This window comes from Mus musculus, chromosome 16 (genome assembly GCF_000001635.26).
Source record: "Mus musculus strain C57BL/6J chromosome 16, GRCm38.p6 C57BL/6J".
Classification (NCBI taxonomy): domain Eukaryota; kingdom Metazoa; phylum Chordata; class Mammalia; order Rodentia; family Muridae; genus Mus; species Mus musculus.
Genome location: NC_000082.6, coordinates 77,063,849 through 77,086,003, shown reverse-complemented (window position 1 = coordinate 77,086,003; position 22,155 = coordinate 77,063,849). Strand labels below are relative to the sequence as shown.

General features: G+C 38.7%; 1 protein-coding gene across 4 annotated transcripts in view; it reads right to left on the bottom strand.

The window, feature by feature from the left end:
* Nucleotides 1–22,155, bottom strand: part of Usp25 (ubiquitin specific peptidase 25) — a 103,100-nt gene that overhangs the window by 30,780 nt on the left and 50,165 nt on the right. For 3 of the 4 annotated variants that reach the window (XM_006523055.3, XM_006523056.3, NM_013918.2), the window contains exons 9-17: nt 16,878–16,951; nt 14,212–14,360; nt 11,018–11,145; nt 10,638–10,733; nt 9,483–9,644; nt 8,771–9,000; nt 5,610–5,680; nt 4,319–4,547; nt 2,055–2,255 (exon numbers count right to left, since the gene is read on the bottom strand). In XM_006523055.3, the coding sequence (XP_006523118.1) occupies nt 2,055–2,255; nt 4,319–4,547; nt 5,610–5,680; nt 8,771–9,000; nt 9,483–9,644; nt 10,638–10,733; nt 11,018–11,145; nt 14,212–14,360; nt 16,878–16,951 (1,340 nt within the window). Of the gene's footprint in view, nt 1–2,054; nt 2,256–4,318; nt 4,548–5,609; nt 5,681–8,770; nt 9,001–9,482; nt 9,645–10,637; nt 10,734–11,017; nt 11,146–14,211; nt 14,361–16,876; nt 16,952–22,155 lie in introns of those variants that run through there. The other variant, XM_006523057.1, reaches the window with a different exon arrangement.

Genomic DNA, 22,155 nt, shown 5'->3' with positions numbered 1-22,155 from the left:
CAAGTTGATTTTACACATTAAAAAGAAACATATTCAAAAATTAAAATGGAATTTCTAAAATTTCAAAACACACAAAAGTTCTTAGTAGGAAAGAAAGATCACAAAGACAGTGCGTGGATCACAGAGACATGACGTTTGTCATGGAGAAAGATAAGGTGACAATGTATAAGGTGGGTGGGCTGGAGGATGAACACAGGATGTGTATAGTTTGCCATGAAAATAAAATGCTACCCTTAAATTTAGAGTCTAATTTTACAGAGGCAGAAAATGTCTGAAATGTTATGTCTTGATATCACAAAATGTAGGTTAATCAAGAAAAACATTGGAGGTCAATAAATGGAGGGTCGCTGTGCCTGCACACTTAGATCCTATCACTTGGGTCAATGATGCAGCCCTTGCCTCCTAATAGTAAGAAGAATAATCACATGTGGATGGAGTGTGCATAAATCAAATTGGCTAAGTTCTAGGAAATGATTAGAATGATTTATACAAAAGACCAAGGAAGAAATTAAAGGAATAGAACTGGCAAAAAAAAAAAAAAAAAAAAAGATTGGAGCCAAGACATCCCTTGGTAGTTACTGAAACTATAATGCTGCAAATCCACCTTGCTCATATGTTCTACAAGGAAGCCATTGAGACACCATCCTGCACCATGACAAAGCTCACTGGCCACTAATAGCACTATATGGTCACACAGAGCATCCGATACTTACATACCTAAATACTGGACTTTTTGTTGGTATAATATTTTTATCTTTGTCTTTTAGAGCCTCTAACTTATATATTTCTTCAGTATCAATAAATTAACTGATCAACTTATTTCAAAAGAAGTCTGTCTAAACCTGTTCATGCCTGCATCAGTCACAGAGCTGTAATGGAGTAGTAAATATTTCCTAACAAATAAGTAATTCTGTTTAATGTTCAAAGTGAGAAAGCTAAAACCTACACAGAGGGTGCTACGATGAAATACCTCTGTGAAAGATGAAGGTAAGCAAGCAACCTTCCCCAAATGATTCCTTTAAAACAAAGACCAGAGCACGCAGATCCTGGGCAAAGGGCATGAGTTAGGGATAAACTTGTAGTCAGAGTCGAGAGAGACAGACAGACAGACATATGTATCCCTTTTTTCCCCCCTAGTTTGCAGAGTTTATCTAAGTGTACTTTTTACTTCCTCAATTCCCTATCCAGTTCAGAAAAATGGAACTTTCACAGCAATGAATGTATGGCCCTAAGATAAATTTGTAATTAATTTTTATAAAAATGGTTAAAAGATATTTTAACTTCAATTTTCCTAAAATCTCACCGTGTTGAATTTATCACTTATGTTGAATATTTTAATGGTTTTATCAGGTAATATTTAAGAATTACATTTTCTAGTATTTATACTTTTTATACATTTGCCACTTTTATTGGTCTATATATAATTTTTAACTTGGACGTTATTTTAAATGTTTATTTTTGACTAAAATCCTTCTATAGTTTTTAAACATTAGGTATTGATCACATGGCCCTAACTATACTGAACTAAACTCAAATTTTTTAAAAAACCAACTGAATTGTTAATTCCAGTATTATGCAATAACTGTGAGTATATTAATATTGTCTGTTGAGAGCTGTTTCCTAATAGACTCAGAAAAGCCAATTTGTGTCTTTCCTAATCACAGTTATTACAGCTTCCTGTCAAAAGGAGAATAGACGACTCCAAGCACAGAGAGGAGTCTTAGTGTCTACAGTGATTAAGGAAACTGTGGCCTGCGGTCATCCTGAGAGTTAGATGTTTGCTAACTTCTACTTCTTCTTCATACTTGACTGTAGTTAAACTTCATGCTTTGATTTCTTACATGTGCCAACATTAATGGCCTATATACCATTTGCTTGGAAGAGTTTTAAATGTTTACTTTGACTAACATTATTCTTTCCTTTTTTTTTTTTAAATGGGTGTAGAACACAAGGTCCTACCACTGTGTATAACAGTGAGCACAATTTATAATAAAACACAATAAAAATAAATGCTATTACCCTACTATAAACTATAACTTAATAAGCAGACAAACCTGTGGTGGCCGAAGCCTCTGCTTCCCGCAGTTTCGGCGCAGCTAGCAGCTTTTCTTGCAGTGATCGTTGGGCAAGCTGCGTGTCCCATTCTTCCAGTTCCTTCTCAAAGCGCTGGTTGTCCTCCTCAACAAAGTCTCTCAAGTCTGGAGGTAAGGTTTCCATTCCAACAAGGGCCTGCCCAGTCTCTTTATTAAACTCCTCTGAAAATCATATTTCAAAAACTAGTATAAAATTAAGAAGTCACGGAAAAATGCAAAGTTCAAAATAGAATGCATTTCAAGTGGCATATAAACTATATACTATTCATTATTACATACAGTCACCATAGCAAACATTACCTACATTTTCTTAAAAAGTCTAAAAGTGCTCAGAAAAACAAAGACATAACTATTAGAAAAATGAGTCGAAGGTTTCTGATAAGTTCCTAGAGTCTGAAGAGTAGCAAGGAGAGGCAATACAGAATTAATTAAAATGTCTGGTGATTCTAACATGAGCCTAACCTCACTTTGCTATTATAAGAAAATATCCAAAGTCTGATTATGCAGGAAATAACTGTTTCACCAAAGTCAGAAGCAATCTCTGACTATGTTAAGCTCAAAGTAGAACTAAAACCGTTTTTTATGTTAAGGGATTAAATACAACATAAAATCACATAAACTGTGAAGCTTATCAATGCAGCAAGGTGTTCTGAAACAATGTGCAACTAGTACTTCAATAGTCAAAGTGAGCTGTTGAAGTTTGCTCTGTGGCTATTTATTGTAATGCTAAATTCTGTACCCAAAGGTCTAGGCTTATGAGTAAGTAATCATGTTTACAAGCTTTTGTTATGCAAACCTTGTTCCTTAATTTAAAACTATTGGTTAAATCAAAATGGCTACAGCCAATTACTGGAGGGATTTGGGTAGGCAGGTTTTTCAGTTACCTGGTTGAGCATGGGAGAGGGGGGAGCAGGAGGGGGGAGGGGAGAAGACTCCATGGCACAAGTAGATCAGAAACATGGCCATGAGGGCTGCCTAGATGGAACATGGAAAGTTATAACTCGGAGTTATTGATGGAGAGGTGGATTCTAATAGATCAGAAGGTAGATTTGCCCAGCTGTAGTGCATTGAAGGCTTATTAGAAATATAAAAGTCTGTGTCTTTTATCTGGGAACTAAATGATCAAAAGCAGGGATAGAAACCCCACTGAGATTAAAGATTTCTTACAACATTAAACTTTAGTTATAAATGAACAGCCTAGTTAAGCTTACACGGCTACAGACAGAAGGGATATACTGGGTGTTTTCTTTATGCAAAGACTACATTAGGACAACAGAAATAAAAAGACTACAGTATATTTTCACAGGGATTTGGGCTTTGAGCCAAAGAGATTACAGTGTTCAAACCTAACCACACAATTGTCTGATGGAAGAAATGCTTTTGGTTTTTTTTAAAGATTTATTTATTTTATGTATGTGAGTACACCGTAGCCGTCTTCAGATATACCAGAAGAGGGCATTGGATCCCATTAAACATGGTTGTGAGTCACCATGTGGTTGCTGGCAATTGAACTCAAGATCTTGGAAGAGCAGTCAGTGTTATTAACCACTGAGCCATCTCTCCAGCCCCGAAATATGTTTTGAGAAAACCTGAACTGATGTTTTGGGAAGTATACAAAAAAAAACTGTGCAAGAGGAGATGGCATGAAGCTCAAATGTCAGTGAAGTATATAAAGTTCAAACTGGGCCATGAGGCTGGAGCAAATCTTAGAGGCCAGAAACAAAGGCCCTCTGTGCTAGACTAAGGGGTCAACCGTCAGCCAGTGTCCGGCTGGCTGCAGGAGCTAAGGAGCTCTCACTATGGGGAGCACAGTCGGATTTATGTTGGTTATTAGCTCTGAGTACAGTGTGACTGCCTGGTGTGGGTCCCGTTCCTGGAGTCCAGCTTAGGTTGTATCACCTCCCCATTCCAGCTTTTCATGAACACTTCTCAATGCAATTCTCCACCCTCAGTGAATTCATCACACAGCCAAATCATGACAGAAAAATCCTTACTCAAAAATGCCACACTGTGGGGTTGGAGACACAGCTCAGCAGTTTGCTGCTCTTGAATACCTGGGTTCAGTTTCCAACACCCACATGATGGCTCACAACAACCATCTCTGACTCTGGGTTCACACCTATCTTCTTGGGGGCAGGCACTAGGCTCTTACACAGTGCCCTTGCATACATGCAGGTAAAACACTCAGATATGGAAATAGCAGTGATGGCAGGGCATCGTCTTACCTTGTATTAGGAACTGTGCCTTGTCGTCTATGTACATTAAGCAGTATGCACTGGCATTTCGATAACCACCGAAAGAGTCCCTCACTAGCTCTTCCCATGAAGACTTGGTCACAGCAATATCATTATACTTCATCCACCGGCTCTCCCGGTGGTCAAAGATGTACGCCCAGTAGTGGCCGGCATTAGCCTGGCCCTCATGAACTAGGACGGCATGGAGGCGGTAAGGGACCTGGCGTGGAAAGAAATGCAAAGTTGAATTATACTGTCTACTAAACCATTTCCCAAGGCCATCTGCAAACTACCTATTTAAGGAAAGCTGGGGCACATTTTCTAAATAGAATAAAAGTCGCTGGGATTAAAGGTTTTGAGGAAAACAACAGAACAAATAAACAAAACATGCAAAATTATTCAGGGAGAAAATCTATGGAAGTTATTAAACTAAAAATATACAAACATATAAGAGAAAGTAATTTTCAAAACTGAAAATAGATTGTACGTGTTGGTGGCTGGCCCAGTACTTCTTTGTACTGAACAAAGGAGTTACAGTGGACATTTATACACACAGTTTCTCTCTGTCTTCACAGTTGTAGTGACAAAAACACCAGACTGCATGATCAATGTATATCCAAAGTAGGCTTGCATGCTTGTTGCTCTCTGAAGACAGTTTCTAACTATGCAAGCCTGTTGGCCTGCCTCCCAAACATATCTCCCTGCCTCAGCATCGCGAGCGCTGGGGTTACAGGCATTGCTCCCACACCCAGAAAGAAGTTAGAGTTGAACGGGGCTTCAGGGTTTCTACCCCAATTATTTGCCTTTAAATGGTCATATGCATTTTCCCTATGGACATATTTTTTTCTTAATGAATATGTTTGGAAAACTGCTTGTAAATTTTATTGTAAGATTTTTTAAAAGGAGTAACTTAGGTATAACATGAAGGAAATCTGTTATAAAATTTTATCAGAATGTTTTTCTCCTTAGTTTATACTATAATACCAAATATATTGCTTATTAGAATAAAATGTATTCAAGTTGTATGACAAAACATGTACCAAGAATTGGTGTGAGATAAATAGGATGAAGGTGAAGATGGAAGGATAACTCAACATTCTCGGCACACATGTCCAGCAGTCCACAACTGCCTGTAACTCTGGCTCTAAAGTCACCCTACAGCGTTGGCCTCCCAGGGCACCAATGCACACACAAACATACACAGAATTAAAAAGAAATCCTTACAAATAGCACACGGTGTGGCAACAGAGTGACAGGGGCCGGCAGCCCAGCGCTCACTTACTTGGATCATGGATTTGTCCGAGTACATGAGTTCAATTGTTCGATGGATTCTGGATATGCTTTCCTGCAGATCTACGGATAGAAGACGGGACTTAATGGAGGACACGGTCACCTGGATAGAAGACGGGACTTAATGGAGGACACGGTCACCTGGGTTTCTACTGAGACTAGTAACAGAGGGACGAAGGGGTTTTTGGTTTTGTTTTTTTGTTTTTTGTTTTTTATAATCACACTATTGAGGAAGAAAAGTTTTCTAAACTATTCTTTAAGATGCTATTATTGCAGTCTATGTGAAATGAGATGTTCAGAACAAAGAGAGTTAAAAATACAACAAAACAAAACAACTCAGGAAATATGCAGGGCCAAGAAAATCAAACTGCATTCAAGTTTGTACAGAAAGGTTTCAAGGAATGTTAACGCTCACCTCCCTATACATGTAGAGATAATAGGAAAAATCAACTATGCATGCAACTGGGACACTAAAATAGCCAAGTGAAATTTATAACGGAACTTCCATTTCCTATTATTTCTACTTACAGTAGAAAAGAATTTTATAAAAGTCTTCAAAGACTGGGTGTTCACAGCTACATTATTTCATAATTTTTAAATCTGAATAAGGTAAGTGTTGGTATCGATACATTAAAATATCACAGAATTGTAACGTTCTGTTAATCAGTTGAAAGAATCTGGAAGAAGCCAGAAAAGGCTACTACAAAAAAGTAACTTCAAACTCTGGAAAGATTAATTTTAGGCTGATACAAAATTAAGAAACCATAAGAGATAAATAAATGTAAGAGTACAAACATCTAAAACTTTAATCAACATCAGAACACAAAAGCCAGGTGCTGCAGAGATGGCTCAGTGGTTAAGAGCACTGGTTGCTCTTCCAGAGGTTCAATTCCCAGCACACACATGATTGCTCCCCTAAACATAATCTGAGAGGGGGTCTGATGCTCACTTCTGGCCTCCACAGGCACTGCACACAATGATTACCATCATATATGGAAGCAAGTCACCCACACAGAAATTAAGTTAAAAAACTAACAAAAGCAAATAAAAAACCAGCACAAAGGCCAAATGACAAACTAGAAGAGTAATACCGATAGCATGCACTATAGACAAAAAGACTCATGTCTAAATGAGGGCATTTTCTTGGAAGAAATAAAAACTAGAAAAATTGCTTACTATAAAAAAAAATAGGTTAAAGACCCGCTTTACAAGTTGTTACAGGGAATATGTAATATATATTTGTTTTATGGTATATATTAAACTGTCCCAAAATGTTTACAAAAGAGAAAAATAAGATAAATAAGACATTTTTAAAAATACTATCATCATAATGGTAGGCAAATCAAGACACTGAGATGTTATTTATCGCCTACCAGACTACTCCAGAGTAAATAAAATACACTCAGGGTCTGAGAGTCTCCTGAGAGTATTCTCTTCCAAACAGAACTATTTTAAAACATTCAAATTTTAAAATCTATATACTTTAGCCGAGAAATGGAATCTTAAGAAGCCTACTCTATTTATTTAAGAATATTCTATACATATATGTATATATGTAATGTATATACATATATATGTAATAGACCAACATTTTCTGCAGTTAATACATGAATATTAAATACATTATCCGGGCTTTGGAATACTACACAATCATATAAAAAAAAAAAATCAATGCTAGTTTGTTGTATCCATAGGAGTTAAAGACAGAAAACAAGAATCCCAAGTAAGTCTTTCCTGATCTCCAGTATGATGTGCACAGAATCTTAAGGCATGAATGCTCCCCAGGTTCATCTATCACAAATGACCACTGTGATCTCATCATGCTGTCTTTGTCTTCCAGGCAGGGACTCACACGTTTGTCCATTTGAAGTACATTTTATTTAGTATTCGTGCTACTGTAAATTCAGTGGCCCACTTGATTCCTCTCTCGGGCCTGTGGTCATTAACCTCCATGTGTCTGTTTTCTTTAAATATTATTTCAAACACTTTCATTTGTTTTCTCACTTTGTGCAGTACCTGAATGTCAAAAGTTTATCAGCATCTACTCTTCTGAATTACAAATACAGTCTGTCATGTCCAGAAGGGAATTATTCAATACTCCACACAGCATTCAATAAACTATTATTAGCCATTAAACTATGTTTAATTAATATAAGTAAAGTTATTTAAATATGCACAATAGTAACACAAACTCTCTAGTTACTAAGACTAACAATGCAACTATCTACTCTATTAAACTGGACTTTATTCATACTTATCCATAAAGTGGCAACTTAACTATCTAAAAGAAGACAGCTAGTGCTATTTAATGTAACCTCAACCTTTTAATATAAAATTACAATTTCTATTTTCCTGATAGCTGAAGTTTAGAGTTAGTAACGTATATTTTGACATGTAAAGATAATTATAATATAATCTACTGTGAAGTATCTTTTTAAAATGAAAAAGTTCATTTTAACAGTTAGAAATGAATTCAAAATAAAGTGTCTTTCAAGAAAGAAAGATAGCTCAGCAATGCATGTGTTCATCCACACGCACTCCCACACACCAAATCCTTATGTTGCTGTATACCTCCTGAAAATTTCCTATAGACTGGCACTGGGTCCATGGATCGGATCTGTAAGTCTCTTAGACTAGATTAAACAATGAGGCTGTACATGGGGTTCAGCATCTCTAGCATGATTCAATGTCCAGGTAGAAACAGAAATTAAAACTTCACTTTTTAAATGGTTATACCTAGAGAAAAACAGTTTTCCCCTCTTCATTATGCAAGCATCAGACGGAGTCCAGAACCAGTAAGTACAAATTCTGAGGCTCTATGACATTTCCCCACTGGAGTAGCTGTGAATACCAGTTTGATATAAATTTAGAACACTAAACTGGCAAATCAGACCATCTGTTACATCATTAATCAGCTAAGTAAGCTGGGGAAACCCTTGTGGTCCCTGTGAATCTGACACGAAGGGCAAGAACATAAAAAAATTAAAAAATGGGACAGCCAAAAAACAGTGTCTTCCACAAAATCTTTTCAGAAAAGATTTTTTTTTTCAAGGAAAAACTACACATGTTTAAAAATGAAATCCAAGCCATTTTTCCTTCTCAGAGTACAACATCATCTGAAGCGACAGCAGCCACACTCAGCGAGCTTCTTACCTCGCGTGTCATTTTCTATTTCCGTCCTCCAGCGATGTAAACAGCTCTCCAGCACGCACAGTTCTTCCTCTGTGATGTGCCTTGGTGCCGGATGCATGGGCAAATCTGGAGGTATCCGAGACTGAGTGAAGGGTTTGTGAATCACTGACCTCAAGGGCAGGGCGGCACCTGATGCGGGTGAGGAGGAGCCGGGCAGATCTGAAGCACAGGGTCCCTGCTGTTCTGTTGTGCTGTGGTTTCAAAGCACACATGCGACTGGTTAAACTTCCAAACTGAAGCCAGCTCTATAGATGATAGCATCCAAGCCCCTCACAATCTCAAGAGGAAATGATCTTAAGAAACACACAAACTGATCAAATATCAGACGAGACGTTTAGTACAAGAGGACTAAAATCTTATAAGGACGAAATCGTGGCTTTAAAGTAAGACTGCCTTCTTCTTTGTAATGGAAAATCTAATGCATATTCTAACTAAAGATCTCTCTCTCTCTCTCTCTCTCTCTGTCTCTCTTTCTCTCTCTAATACCAACTTGCATTATCAGAAACAAATTCTACTCTAAAAGCATCATCAACATATTATATGACGTTCAGAAACTACAAACCAAAACATTGAAAAGTATAATTCTGACCAGCGAAAAATATATAAAGATTCCAACAGATAGACAAGACCTCCTGAATTGATGAGGAATAAGGAGCAAGGGTGACTCACTTACCTTGGTAAGGACTGTGATGGTAGGGGGCCACTTGCTGAGGAACTAGCATCGATGTCATCAACGGGGGAAGTGCACACAGGTTTACTGGAGGCAAACTCCAATGCATACTGTAGAACATCTACCAATGGGAATCTTTTGGGACCGGAACCATAGCTTAAATATCTATTAATAAAATATACACGTTTTACCTATATTGTCAAAATAATTTGTGGCTTGAAGCCTTATAAAATAAGACTTTGCTTTTCTAATAAAGAAGGTGAAACTGAATATACACTTGAGAAATGGAAGGACGGCAAAGCTGATGAAAATTGCAAGTCCTATGTATGGCCGCACCTAAGACGGTGTTCTAAACTGCCCCCGTGGGAAAACAAACCCAGGACCATGTGCAAACATTCTCATCTCTGAATCCTGCACTAGCCTCATGGTTAAGGTCCTCACTTTTATCATCTTTTACCCCGTGAACACTTTCCATACATGTACTGGAACTTATTAAGATGTAAGCTCCCTGGAAGTACATGTTCACACTCAACATTGTATGTTATTAATGAGCAAATTAAACGTAACTCAGAAAGTTGTAGGTCGACAACTGGGGTTAGTCAAACTGCATTGCAGCCTGTAGGCTTATCCGGCCTGCATGGCATCACATTCCACATCTGATGGAGCTGTGACTTGTGAGAGCATAGGCACACTCAGCCCCTCCCTTCTGGTATGTGATAGCACCCACTCACGCCATGCACACTTCTATGAGCTGCGCAACCTCCCTTTGCTGCCCGGCTTCTTCCTGAAGGATTCACTGTGTGAAGCTTGGGAGGCTTGGGCGGGAAGAGTTCGAATCCTCTCGGTCCAGTTCACCCCGTGCTCTGCGCTAGCCTCCTGACTTCCACTTACCGCACCAGGAAAACAAGCTGGTGATAATCACGTCTTTCATTTCAATTTCTAAGATAATCATCTACAGCCTAGTAGGGATGCAATCTAGAGTCTAATGTAATTAATCAAAATTCAATCCGGAATGAATTATAAGCTTATAATATTATAATATAGTATATGCTTATAATAGGTTACATTATAAGTTACCCAAAGCATGTTGAAAATTAATAATCGAGTTAGCCACCAGGCACATGCCTTCCTGTCTTAAGCCCATGAAGGCTGAATTACCTCTCTAATCTTTGTTGTAATACTGTGAGGTAATCTTTAAGTCTCTTGATCTCTTCACGTTTAATTCTTGTTATTTCTCTATTTCTGTGCATATACCTATTAAGGAAAAAAAAAAGGCCATCATTAGTGTTACCAAATATCTTGGAAACTAGTATGATAATAAATCTAACTATTACTACAAAAGGTCAACTGAAGTTTTTTAAGATATCAGGTATAAAACACAAAAATATTTTAATACTTAATATTTATTACTATATATTTATAAGATAAAATGAATATACTCCCTTAACAGATAATAAGATGGAAATATCAAGCATCAATAAACCTTAGCTTCAAGGAAATAACAATTTTCACAAACCTACTACTTGTACAAACCGTACCTGTCCAGATATAAAACTTGGGGAAATTCTAGTTTATTGTGAATTTTTTCTGGTCTTCCCAATGCCTGGTTAAATTCAAATCTTGACAGTTCAAATGTTAATACCGGCGGCAATTCAGTGAACCAATGCTGAAAGAAACAATAACAGACACTTGGTCAGCCTGTTAGATTTCACCATCACAATTTTAAGGTCGGTAAATGATCCTGGTGCTGACGTTACTGTACTACAGCAAGCAGAGGGACTATGATGGTTTCCTTACAGCTGAACTTCAGCCTGACGTCCCCATAGCCTTTGTCCACATCAGAGGACAGAGGGAAACCTTATCTACACACTGCTAATCGTCCACAGTTGTAACATTCCAAATTCTCCCTAGGAGGGAAGGACTTCAGAGCTCCTTCACCTTCTGTCGCAGGCTGAGTGACACTTACTGAAACCAAACAGATTGTCAAACCGAAGACTTGACTCAAAGGGAAACAAATCTTTGTCTGGAACAAATGCGCACTGTTCTCATCCTAAAATTGGAAAATGTTATCTTCCCTTTCTCTCTCTTTTTTCTTCCTACTTTTACCTTGAATCTTACAACTATATATTATATTAATGTATGATAAAGATTTCTCAGCAACAAAGTTTATACTTGTAAAAGCTTTCAAATATAAACTAGCAATCAATGAGTTAAATTTCTTATTGCTCTGAGTGTGTCCTACCCACTCACGCCACACACACAGTTGTTTAGTGAACCACGAAATTTAACATTTTCAAAAAGCTTGTTTTTATGTAACAAGTTCAAGTTTTACAAAAGGATGCTATTTGTTTTAAAGGTTGAATATATACATTCAAAAGCCAACAAGTTCAGAGGTGTAAAATCATAAATATTTTTAAGTATTTATAAGTCCTGCAACAAGATACTATTAATCCCATGTTACAGGTATCATAGCTTTCAGTGCCAAAAACTGGTACCACACATCCCTCAGTGACTGCGCACAAACGTAACCTGAACCAAAACCAGGAATAAACATTGCAGGCTGAGGAAAATGGGATGGGCTGGAATCTTGACGATGGCACCTGTCTTCCAGTGAAGCTGCTAAAGCTAAGTGCTGAGGTGTGGCTCTTTATTCCTCCCCAAACACTAAGGATTACTGGCTAAGCAGGGGTTAAATTGAACATGAGTAAGATTGTCCCAGTTAAACTATAAGAAACATGATTTATAAGAGTCAACAAAACCTAATATAATAAGCATCTAAAGATGCAAACGAGAAAAGTCACATGATAGCATGTGGCATAGTTCTTTTTCAAGACTTATTTTCATTTTTAATTATGTGCGTGTGTCTGTGTCTTTGACCCTGTTCATGTCTTTGTCCATGTCTGTGTCTGACATGGGGCCTATGGTCCATCAGAAAATCCTGGATTGAGTCCCTGGAGATGGAGTCTCCTGACGTGGGAGCCTGGCACTGAACTCACAACTGGAAGAGGGGCGCATGCTCCTTTCTTTTCAGACATCTCTCCCGCCCCTACCCTATACTTCTTTACCATATCTAAAGTTAGATAAAAATTAAAACATTGTCTCTGATATCTCATAAACAAACCTCTGATTGATTCCTTAGGATAATAGTCCCTGCACCATTTTGTGATAATCAAACAGGCAAAAAGAGTTTTAGAAGAGTTACTTCCTTATTTTACCTCAATACGTTAAATATCATCTTTACAACTAATGTGAGACACATTTTAATTGATGAGAACCTACAGTGGCTGAGAAAAGTGAGGTGACCCGAACTATGATAAGGAGTCTTCCGCACAGTTTCTGTAACTCACGAAAGGATGCTCACAGAACATTAGGTAGCAGGCCTGCATTGGGAATGCATTTTCTCTATCAGCAACAGCCACTTCTGTTCTACTATTAGGTGAAAAGATTTCATTATCTCTGTCTACAGCTCATGGGGACAAGATTAAATAATTAATAATAATAATAATAATAATAATAAAAGACATTTCCTAAATTCACTTTAAGGAATCATTAGTTGTGTACCTAGCCCTGAACTATTAGTATTTTAAGTATAGTAGCATATAAATAGAATATTTTTCAGCACAATATATTAATTTATTCCCAAAGAAACAAGTGTCAATTTCTCATTAATATAAATTAACATTATCATGTAATGCTTCTTTGGGGGTTGGGTATGGGAAGGAGAAGTGGTCAAAAGGTCTCAAAGACCAGGCTGTCTTGAACCCTGCATGGACCCCAAGCTAGCCTTGAACTAGTGATCTTTCTGCCTCATCCTTTGTAATATGGGGATTAAAAGCATGCACCAACAGCTCAGTATCACTTTGTACTTCTTAAGCGGCTGATCAATCACTGCAAATTGTTTTGCTAGAGTCTGAGAAATCTTATATAAACTATGTCATTCAATTTGCAGTTGTCCCTGTCCTATCCACTAAAAATGTAACAGGAAATAACACTGAAGATTTATATATCCTGCTACATGGAGCGTATGTCCAGATGTCAGTCAGCAATCGCTTCACAGTGACTGATTTGGAAGACAATGATCTGTGCTGGTCTCTACAGTAGTGTGCGCCTTCTCCAACAGCTGGATGCACATGGATTGATACATGGATGCTATCAAAGAGAGAAGGAAACTCTTGGCTTTGGAAATTAAATCAGCAATGTAGATAAACAGGTTTGGGGTGTATTAAAGTCAGTTCTTTCACAAAAAAAGTAGGATCTTCCATTGTACCTTATGCAATCAAATAGCAATCTCCTAAGAACAGACATGTGTGCTTTGTAGGAGCCTGGCTTGCTCTACAGAAGCAGACAAATCCCAGGAACATGTGATTGCGAGCGAACATGTGCTTAGGTAAAAACTAACCAGGTTATTTCCATTTTAAGTTAACTACCATGCTGCTAATGACCACTACCTTAATGGGAAATCATAAAACATGAAACGATGTCCTGAAGATAGACAAAGAGACAAAGAGTAAAGAGGAGATTAAAAATTTTGAGATTAAAATCTAACATAAATTATATATCAGATATTCTATACAAGTTTCACAAATATGTCTTAGATTACTATAATTAAATGCAAATACATTTTTGAGTATTCTGTCCGTCATTCCCAGCTATGTGATCAGAACCTTATACTTGCATTAGGCCATGGAAAAGAGAACAGGAAGGAGGAGGAGGATAGACACGGAGCACTCACCTCCTGGCCTGACTTTCCTGAGTTATCGGAGTGTAAGGATTCGATCTCCCCTTCGATCATGGCGGCCTCCAGGCACTCATGCAGGTCTTTGAACCCGTTCACCTGAAGTGGATACTGACCGAACATTTCAGTGTTCTCAAATTTTTTTCCTATAAGATGGTGGGAGAAGTTAATTAATGTTCTTCAACTTAGCTTTTCAATTACAAAAAGTAAATGTATATATATGAGATATATGGATTCTTTCCCAAACCTGAAAGAGTACCAGTGATGGTGCTCCAGAGAATAATGGGTGAGTAAAACTTTCCTACCTCCACACACACAGGGAGAGGGAGAGAGAGAGAGAGAGAGTAACATGCATGCATTTTTATGCATGTGTGATAATGGGTTAGTAGAGCTTTCCACTGGCATAACATATAATGTATGTGGATTCCTTCAAACCTAGCCACAGACAGTAATTATAACTCATATGTATATAAGCTCTAAAGATAAGACATTGTGCTAACACTGTATGTGTGTTTATATGCACACATAAATGTGTGTATGTGCATGGGTGTGTGGGTAGGTGTGTAGTTGAGCCTCACGGGAAGACATCACAACATCCATTTGCCATAAGCCAACTGATGATTCAGTACGACAATGGTTATGGATGAGAGAATAAAAGAGCTAACATACTGTTAGGAACAGACAGTAGGGCAGTAAAAACTCCCACAGGAAGTTGACATTTAAACGGAGATTTGAACTTGAAGAGTGAGTAGAAGGTAACTAGGCCAGGTTGTTGGGCTGTGGACTCTTCTTGGCTAAGGAACAGCAAAGTCATAATATTAAGACTCCAAAACTTGGCATGTTTAAGGAACCAAAGAAAGCTAAGCACATCTTGGAGATGTGATGTAGTCAGGTGGGGAGGGCAAGATTTATAATGTCTTTCAGTCTTGCTTATAATTTTCTTACAGAACAATCATATCCATGAAGGTATGGACTTAGAAGCCCGGAAGCTGGCTTTGGTAGAAACACACACACACACACACACACACACACAAACACACTATATAATATATATACATACATACACACACACAGACACACATAAAATGGAGCATGGACAGGGCTACGTAGCTGGGTTATATGCAGGATGCAAACAGCGTAACATGAAATTGAAGATTAGAGAGTTCCATATGGCTCCCATGGACAATGCATGGTTTCTAGGGACTGAACACATGAGTCTAGGACTACTTTCCCTCACTGTTGTGCAGCAGTAAAAGTCACTGATTCAGAGTGATCAGGAGATTTCCATTTCAAGAGTTGAGGATGACTCTTCCCTAACTCCTTGCTTCCTAGTAGTGCAATATCCCAGTGGGGAATATGACTGCCTAGGGAACTGTAGAAAAGAAAGGGAGATCAGATGAAGCCCTGAGAAACCCACCTTCACATACAATAAGAAACATGCACAAGCATGCATGGCTGTGTATACACACACACACACACACACACACACACACACACACACACACACTTTCTAAAATGAATGTATTGAGGCCAGAGAACTTTCTTTTTCAGGAAGAGGCAAGATAAATAAGAGGAGAAAGAGTCAATCCCTAATGCATTAATAGATCGATAAGAACTAAACTGGATTTAATGAGTTTGCTCATAGGTAGAAAAATCAATAACTTCTCAAGATCTACCTTTGTCTGAATCATGGAGCCAGCTACTAAACCAAGGTGTGTAAAATATATAGAGCAATCAAGTGAAACCATGTCCTCACTACAAGGGGCATACACACTTTTTATTAGGAATGAATTAGTGCTTATCTTTTTACTTTCTGTAATATGAAGTAGCAGAACACATAGAAACACTGAGGTGGACTACAAGGGAGAGAAAGAAGTTAAGGGCTCAGAAAGGGAAGGGAATGAACTAAAGCTACGTAAGACCATGAGGCCCAGACTCTAAGAGCAGGAAGGGATGGCCCTTCCGCATTCTTAGGTCCTAAAGGGAAAGATGGAAAGAATGTGGTGAAGGAGTGCATGGATAGAGCTAATGAAATCTGCTGCTCACATACAGAGGGAATTACATTCTTCTAAAAAGAAATTAAGATGTTGGAATTCAATACAGAGTGTTGGGTAGACATTGCAGGCTTCAAAATAATTCCATGAAAATCCCTCTGAGAGAGAGAGAGAGAGAGAGAGAGAGAGAGAGAGAGAGAACTGGAGAACAGACTATAGTTTTGCAGTTTTGTAGCGCAGGTACATAGAGCTCCTTCCTTCTCCTCATGGTTCAGAGTTCTTACACACAAAGCATTACAACTATCCTTTTGTGAACTCAGCAACACTCAGGTACTCAGTATCAGGAGAGGGGCAGGGAAGAGTTTCACAACAGTCAGAGAGGTGGGCGAAAGGCAGAATTAGGGGTCTGTACGAGTGATCTTAATGGACAGCAGGAGGTAAGGGGAGTGCGAACGGAAAAGGCCTGAGAGGAGCAAAAGTCAGGTCACCAGGAGTGACATCCTCCAAATGCCCAAGTGCCAAGGATGCTTTGCAGGGATGTTAATGAAGCAGCAGCTACTAGGAGAGTAGACCCAGTTAAAGATAAAGAGCAGCAGTACACACAGGCAAATACAGAAGACCCAAGAGGAAACATCCTGACTTGTAATGAAAGCAAACGGGTGACTTTACCTTCAAGCACTCCCATGGCTAGGAATCTTCCATAGAACAGCTCTACCATAGGGTTCTTTGGCTTCTCTTCATCCCTAAAGCAGGTGTAAAAGATAGAACGATGCTTATCACTTTCAGATCTCTAAATAATTGGGAATGCATCAAAGTAACCATTACATGGAACAATATATGGCAAGATGATGTCATTTGCATGGCTATCATGCACACAGCTCTGCTATTTACTGTGTCACCCTGGGCACAGCTCCTAAATGTATTCTTCAGTGTCTTCACCTGTCAGCTAAGGATAATTACAGTCATTGAGGGCACAGGATAGATATGAGAGCTGAATGAGTTACTGCAGGGGACCAGCACAGAAGAGAAACCAGCTCTGCTCATCCTGTTATCGCTGTCTATTTCCATCTCAGACGTTCAGGCCTCTATGGCACTGGCCGTACTGGGAAGAGAAGAGATTGCTTAATCCAAAGAGGTTTCTGGAAAAGGAGCTAAGTCTTTCCCCACATTTACATAGAGAAGTCATAGAAACTGCAGCAGCAACTGTCACCAGTGAGGAACCTAATGCCGTGACTCTGAAGCAGAGGACCACAGTGTGGGTGTCCCTTTCTACGGTCAGACAGTTGTCCCAAGCTGCCCCGCATGAGATAGTTCCCTACTTGTTTGAAGACCAGCAGTCTTTACATTATCTTTTAGTACCTATAGTAAGCATCTTTAAAAGACGCTATTTTCCTGGTCTATATAAAATATTGAGATGTACTCACAACTATATGAAATTTTAAATTTGTGTTTAAATTAATCAAACTGGCTTGTGAAGCTCTACTTTCAATGAGAGAAACAACCATCAGGTTCTTGCTCCACGTGTGACACATGTCATCACAAGATCCTTAGACCCATGTAAGGCTCACTCCCTCAGGCCTCACTGCAATCCCATCCTCTATGTGCTTCTGTGTCTGAGGGTGACAACTTGATGCCTCATATGTAAATGACCTGGTATTTGTCTGTTCCATGATTAATTTAACTTCACTTAATGTGACTTCAAGGCCCACCCGTGAAGCATCAGAATATTCCTTTTACTGGAAGCTGGATAATACACCATTTTGTTCACTTAATCAGTGGAGATTTGGCCAATGGGTAAACAACTTTTGTAGCATGGGTATACAAATACTTCTTCAGACTCTGTTTTCAACTTATTAGTACACATGCCTACAAGTTAAGATGCAGATTTAGACTCTTCTTTTAATCTTTTAGAGAACTATCACAGTATGCTCTTGGCCTGCTATACGATTTCTTATATCAACATTGTACAAAGACCCTGACGCCACATTGCTTGGTATCATTTATTTCAGCTGCCACAAGGGTGAGAAGTGGTCTGATGCAATCCACAACAAGGCATGTTATATAACTTGCTTTCACCAATACAATGGAGGCAAATGTGGCAAGAGACCTTGCTGGGCAGAAATCTTGAGAGTTAGTGTTAATTTTCACTGCCAGGTTGACATGGTGAACTTATGCCTAGCAGAGGTTTCTGTTGCTCTGCAGCCCTGAATAAGTAGAGTAAGGACTCTGACTTACATACTGGGGGCATGAAAGGGAATAATAGAAGTCATTAGTTTGGTAGTTGTCACCCACACAATTATATAGCCCCACCAGCTAACAGCTGATAAACTAGAGGTGTTTATATACCACAATGACTTACTCTCTAGACACCTTTATAATAAATATTTGAAGTGTGGCAATCAAAGTTTCTGGAGACTGATTTGACACAGAAGAAAATATTTTAAAATAAAAAACTCTGACTCTTTGGATATAATTACTAACATGCATAGCCATTTTCATGTAGAAAATCAATATTCTAGGCCTCTCTCCTTTCCAGTCACACAAATTACCTCTTAGAAAGAGTAATGACCTATCTGATGACTTTGACTTCATAATTTTGCAGAAGTAGCTAGGAGTGAATGGCTATACTAATTCTGAATGCTTATTACTTGTTCCAAACTGTGTGTGTGAATTCTGCCATGCTCTGCACTGAAGGATTCCACGGCTTTCCCTGGTATGGGATTTCAGAAATTCTCTACTGTGGTCTTCGTCACATCCTCCCAGATGCTCTTTACTCTAAGCCTCAGATAAAGGACCTCAGACTGTGCTCACTTCAGTAGAAACAGGAGAAACACAACTGAAAGGAAACCAAGAAGGAATACAAAGTAGGAAGGTCGAGGAAATAAAACTTACTACCAAAGGCAAAGGGAAAAGAAACTTGGCTGGAGAAAACACTAAGACTATCATTGGAGAATGAATGACGCTATAACAGAGAGGCTACCACAGAAGAACACCATGTTCTAGAGCAGGTGAGTCAATGGTTGGGAAGCTCTGGTGAGTATCTTGCTAAGTGTTTGTGGCCTCTGCCTCAAAGATAATGTATGTAGAATTGTGGGAGAATAGGTTAGTTTCTCATCAAAGGAGAAACAGGATCACTCCTCTATGTACTTAAAAGCTGGCTTTATTGGCAAAAACAGAGAATGTTCTTCATGATGGGCACAGCAAAGCATCTCAAATCAGGTTAACATCACCAGAAAGAATTTTAAACTACTCAAAAGGAAATGAGGATATATTTCCAATAAAATTTAAGATGTAAACAAGAAACTGGGAGGGGAAAAAAACCTGTTTTCTGAACGTTTTAGAAAAAAGACAAACTTGGACATTAGTTTAGAAACCATGAGTAGGATCAAAAAAATGTAATAAAAATTTAGTAGGCAAAAGAATGGTTAAGCAAACTGGACAGTGGAAGGTAGAAGGTTATAATAGATGAAAGGTGATCAAGCAGCGTGCTTTCAGATATGTTCTATGATGGTTACCTGAGAGGAAAACTGGGACGTTCAGGGTAGGCATCATAGTACAGAGAACCTCCAAGAGCAATGGTTTACAATGAGGTTCAGTGACTGCTCAACTCAGTTAACTTTATATTCAACTACTTTGGGGCATTGGAAGGCTAGCTTACAGGGCAAGAAACATAAGATTTCCTAAGACAGAAACAAACTCTGAGGGAACATGGGCATGGAATGATCTCACACTTGGGAACACCATGATCTGATGGACCAGCCCATCTATTCCAGGACATGACTGGACAAAGAATGAAACAAGAATGAGGGACAATACAGAGAAGCCAACTCAGCTTTCACTAATCTTCCCTTCAAGGAACCAATCAAGGTGTCACCAGAGGAAGACATTTGAACGACAGCAAATGTAAAAGGCAAAGAGTAAACAAACAGGAAGACGATATCTAAAACACTACAATTTAACTCAAGCCTTCTGTTTTATGTTATGTTCATTTCTGTTGATGTGATAAAATACCCAGACCAAAAAGCAGCTTATGAGAATGGGAGAAAAACTTGATTTGGCTTATAATCCTGAGTAACAGCCCAACATTTCAGAATAGTGACCAAGGCAGGAGCTTCAGATAGCTGCTCCCATCATATCCACAGAAAACCTACTGCCCTCATGTGCCCGTTTACATTAGCTAGCTTTCTTCACTGTTACACAACTAGGGCTCAGTCCATGCTATGGTGCTGCCCACATTCAGGGTAGATTTTCCCACCTTGATGAATAAGAGATCCCCACACCTGCTCACACAGCAACTGCTCTAGATACTTCTTCAGTCAAGGTGCTCTCCTTAGCAGAATCTAAGTTGTTTTGGGTTGAACTTTAAAACTAACCATCATAAGGTCCTAAGAGAAGGAATGGGACAGACACACACAAACACACACACACAGGTATATGACACTTCAAAAGATGCAACATCAAGAGGCTGAAGATGGCTCAGTGTTTAAGAATGCTTCTTCTGTTCCTATAGAAGCCATAGGTTTGCTTCCCAGCATCCTCATAGAATCTAACAACAACCTGCAACTCAAGCCTCAGGATTTCAACAATGTCTTTTGGCCTACACAGGCATTGGGCCTTTACACGGTATATGCATACATTCATTTAAAACATTCATACACATAAGTCACTTAGAAAAAAAAAGATACAGCATTAAGAAATATATTCAAGACTTGGGACACCCCAAAGTAAGTCCAGAATCGTACTGCAAAGGCATTATCTCCACTGGATGCTAGGTCTTAGGTCTCAGAAACATCAAGAGCAGATTCAGTGCTGAACTTTCATAGGAAGATTTGGATGCATAGCTAAGATGAAGCTAAAACAGAAACGAGTCTGTCTACAGGTCTTAGCAGTTACGTAGCAGAACACATTCCGAGAGACAGTCTCAGTCAGAAAGGGGTTCTTACAATCTGTTCAGCTGTGTTCTGATGATCTCAGCGTCAAATGACCTCAGAAGAAAAATGCACACTAAGAGTCTGGATGGGCAGAAAGGGACACCTGACGACAGGGTAGTCAGTGTCTTACACTTCTACACACACCAAAAAGAAAGCAGCTTTCAAATGCCTATACCTGAAACAGTTTGCAAAATGTTTAATTTTTTCCATCAAATACTACATATTTGGTGGTAAGTTAATTTTACTTCTTTATTTTAATTGGTTGTATGTTTTTATTAGAAATACAAATATTGACTATTTCCTTTTTAATTTCAATTTTTTATAATTTTATGTACTTATATAATGAATTTTACTTTTTCACTTCTCACTTAGGTCACTTCCAACATTCAAGGCATGTTTCTGTGTGTGAGCCCCTGTGGATAACTACAGTTTCCTGCCAGAGCATGACTAAGAGGTTATTTATTGAAGAAAGCAAATTAGCAGATGCTACAGTGAAGAAAATGATGCCCTGTCCCTAACAAATGTTAAGTGCCCAAAGTCCCTCAATTCCCACAGCAAATCCACAATGAAATGTTGATGGGCCCAACCTTGTACAGATAAACAGCTACCTTGAGTTCTTGGGTGCAAAGGCTCTGCTGTGTAAGAAAGTGCCTTTTGTGCTGAGCATCTCTCATTCTCTGGACCTCTTCCTTCTATGCTGTGAAATGAACCTTGAAGAGTGGTATAGCTCTCCCACTTAGTGCTGAGAACTTCATTATCTCTAAGTCCTAACACACTGCCCAGTTAATCACTACCTACAGCAGTAGGAAGCTTCTGATTAAACTTGGCCCTGAAGTTTAATTAAACTCTGGATAAGTTTCTCTGAGCTTGCTTTCCATTAACAGACAGTGGTCTGCAAGCAACGCACTGTTACTTGCTGCCATTCTGCAGAACCAAAACCATTAGGGGTTTTTTTAGCTTATGCTTCACCCTACATTTCTGCCATTACTCTGAAAACAACTTAAGGTAGAATTACA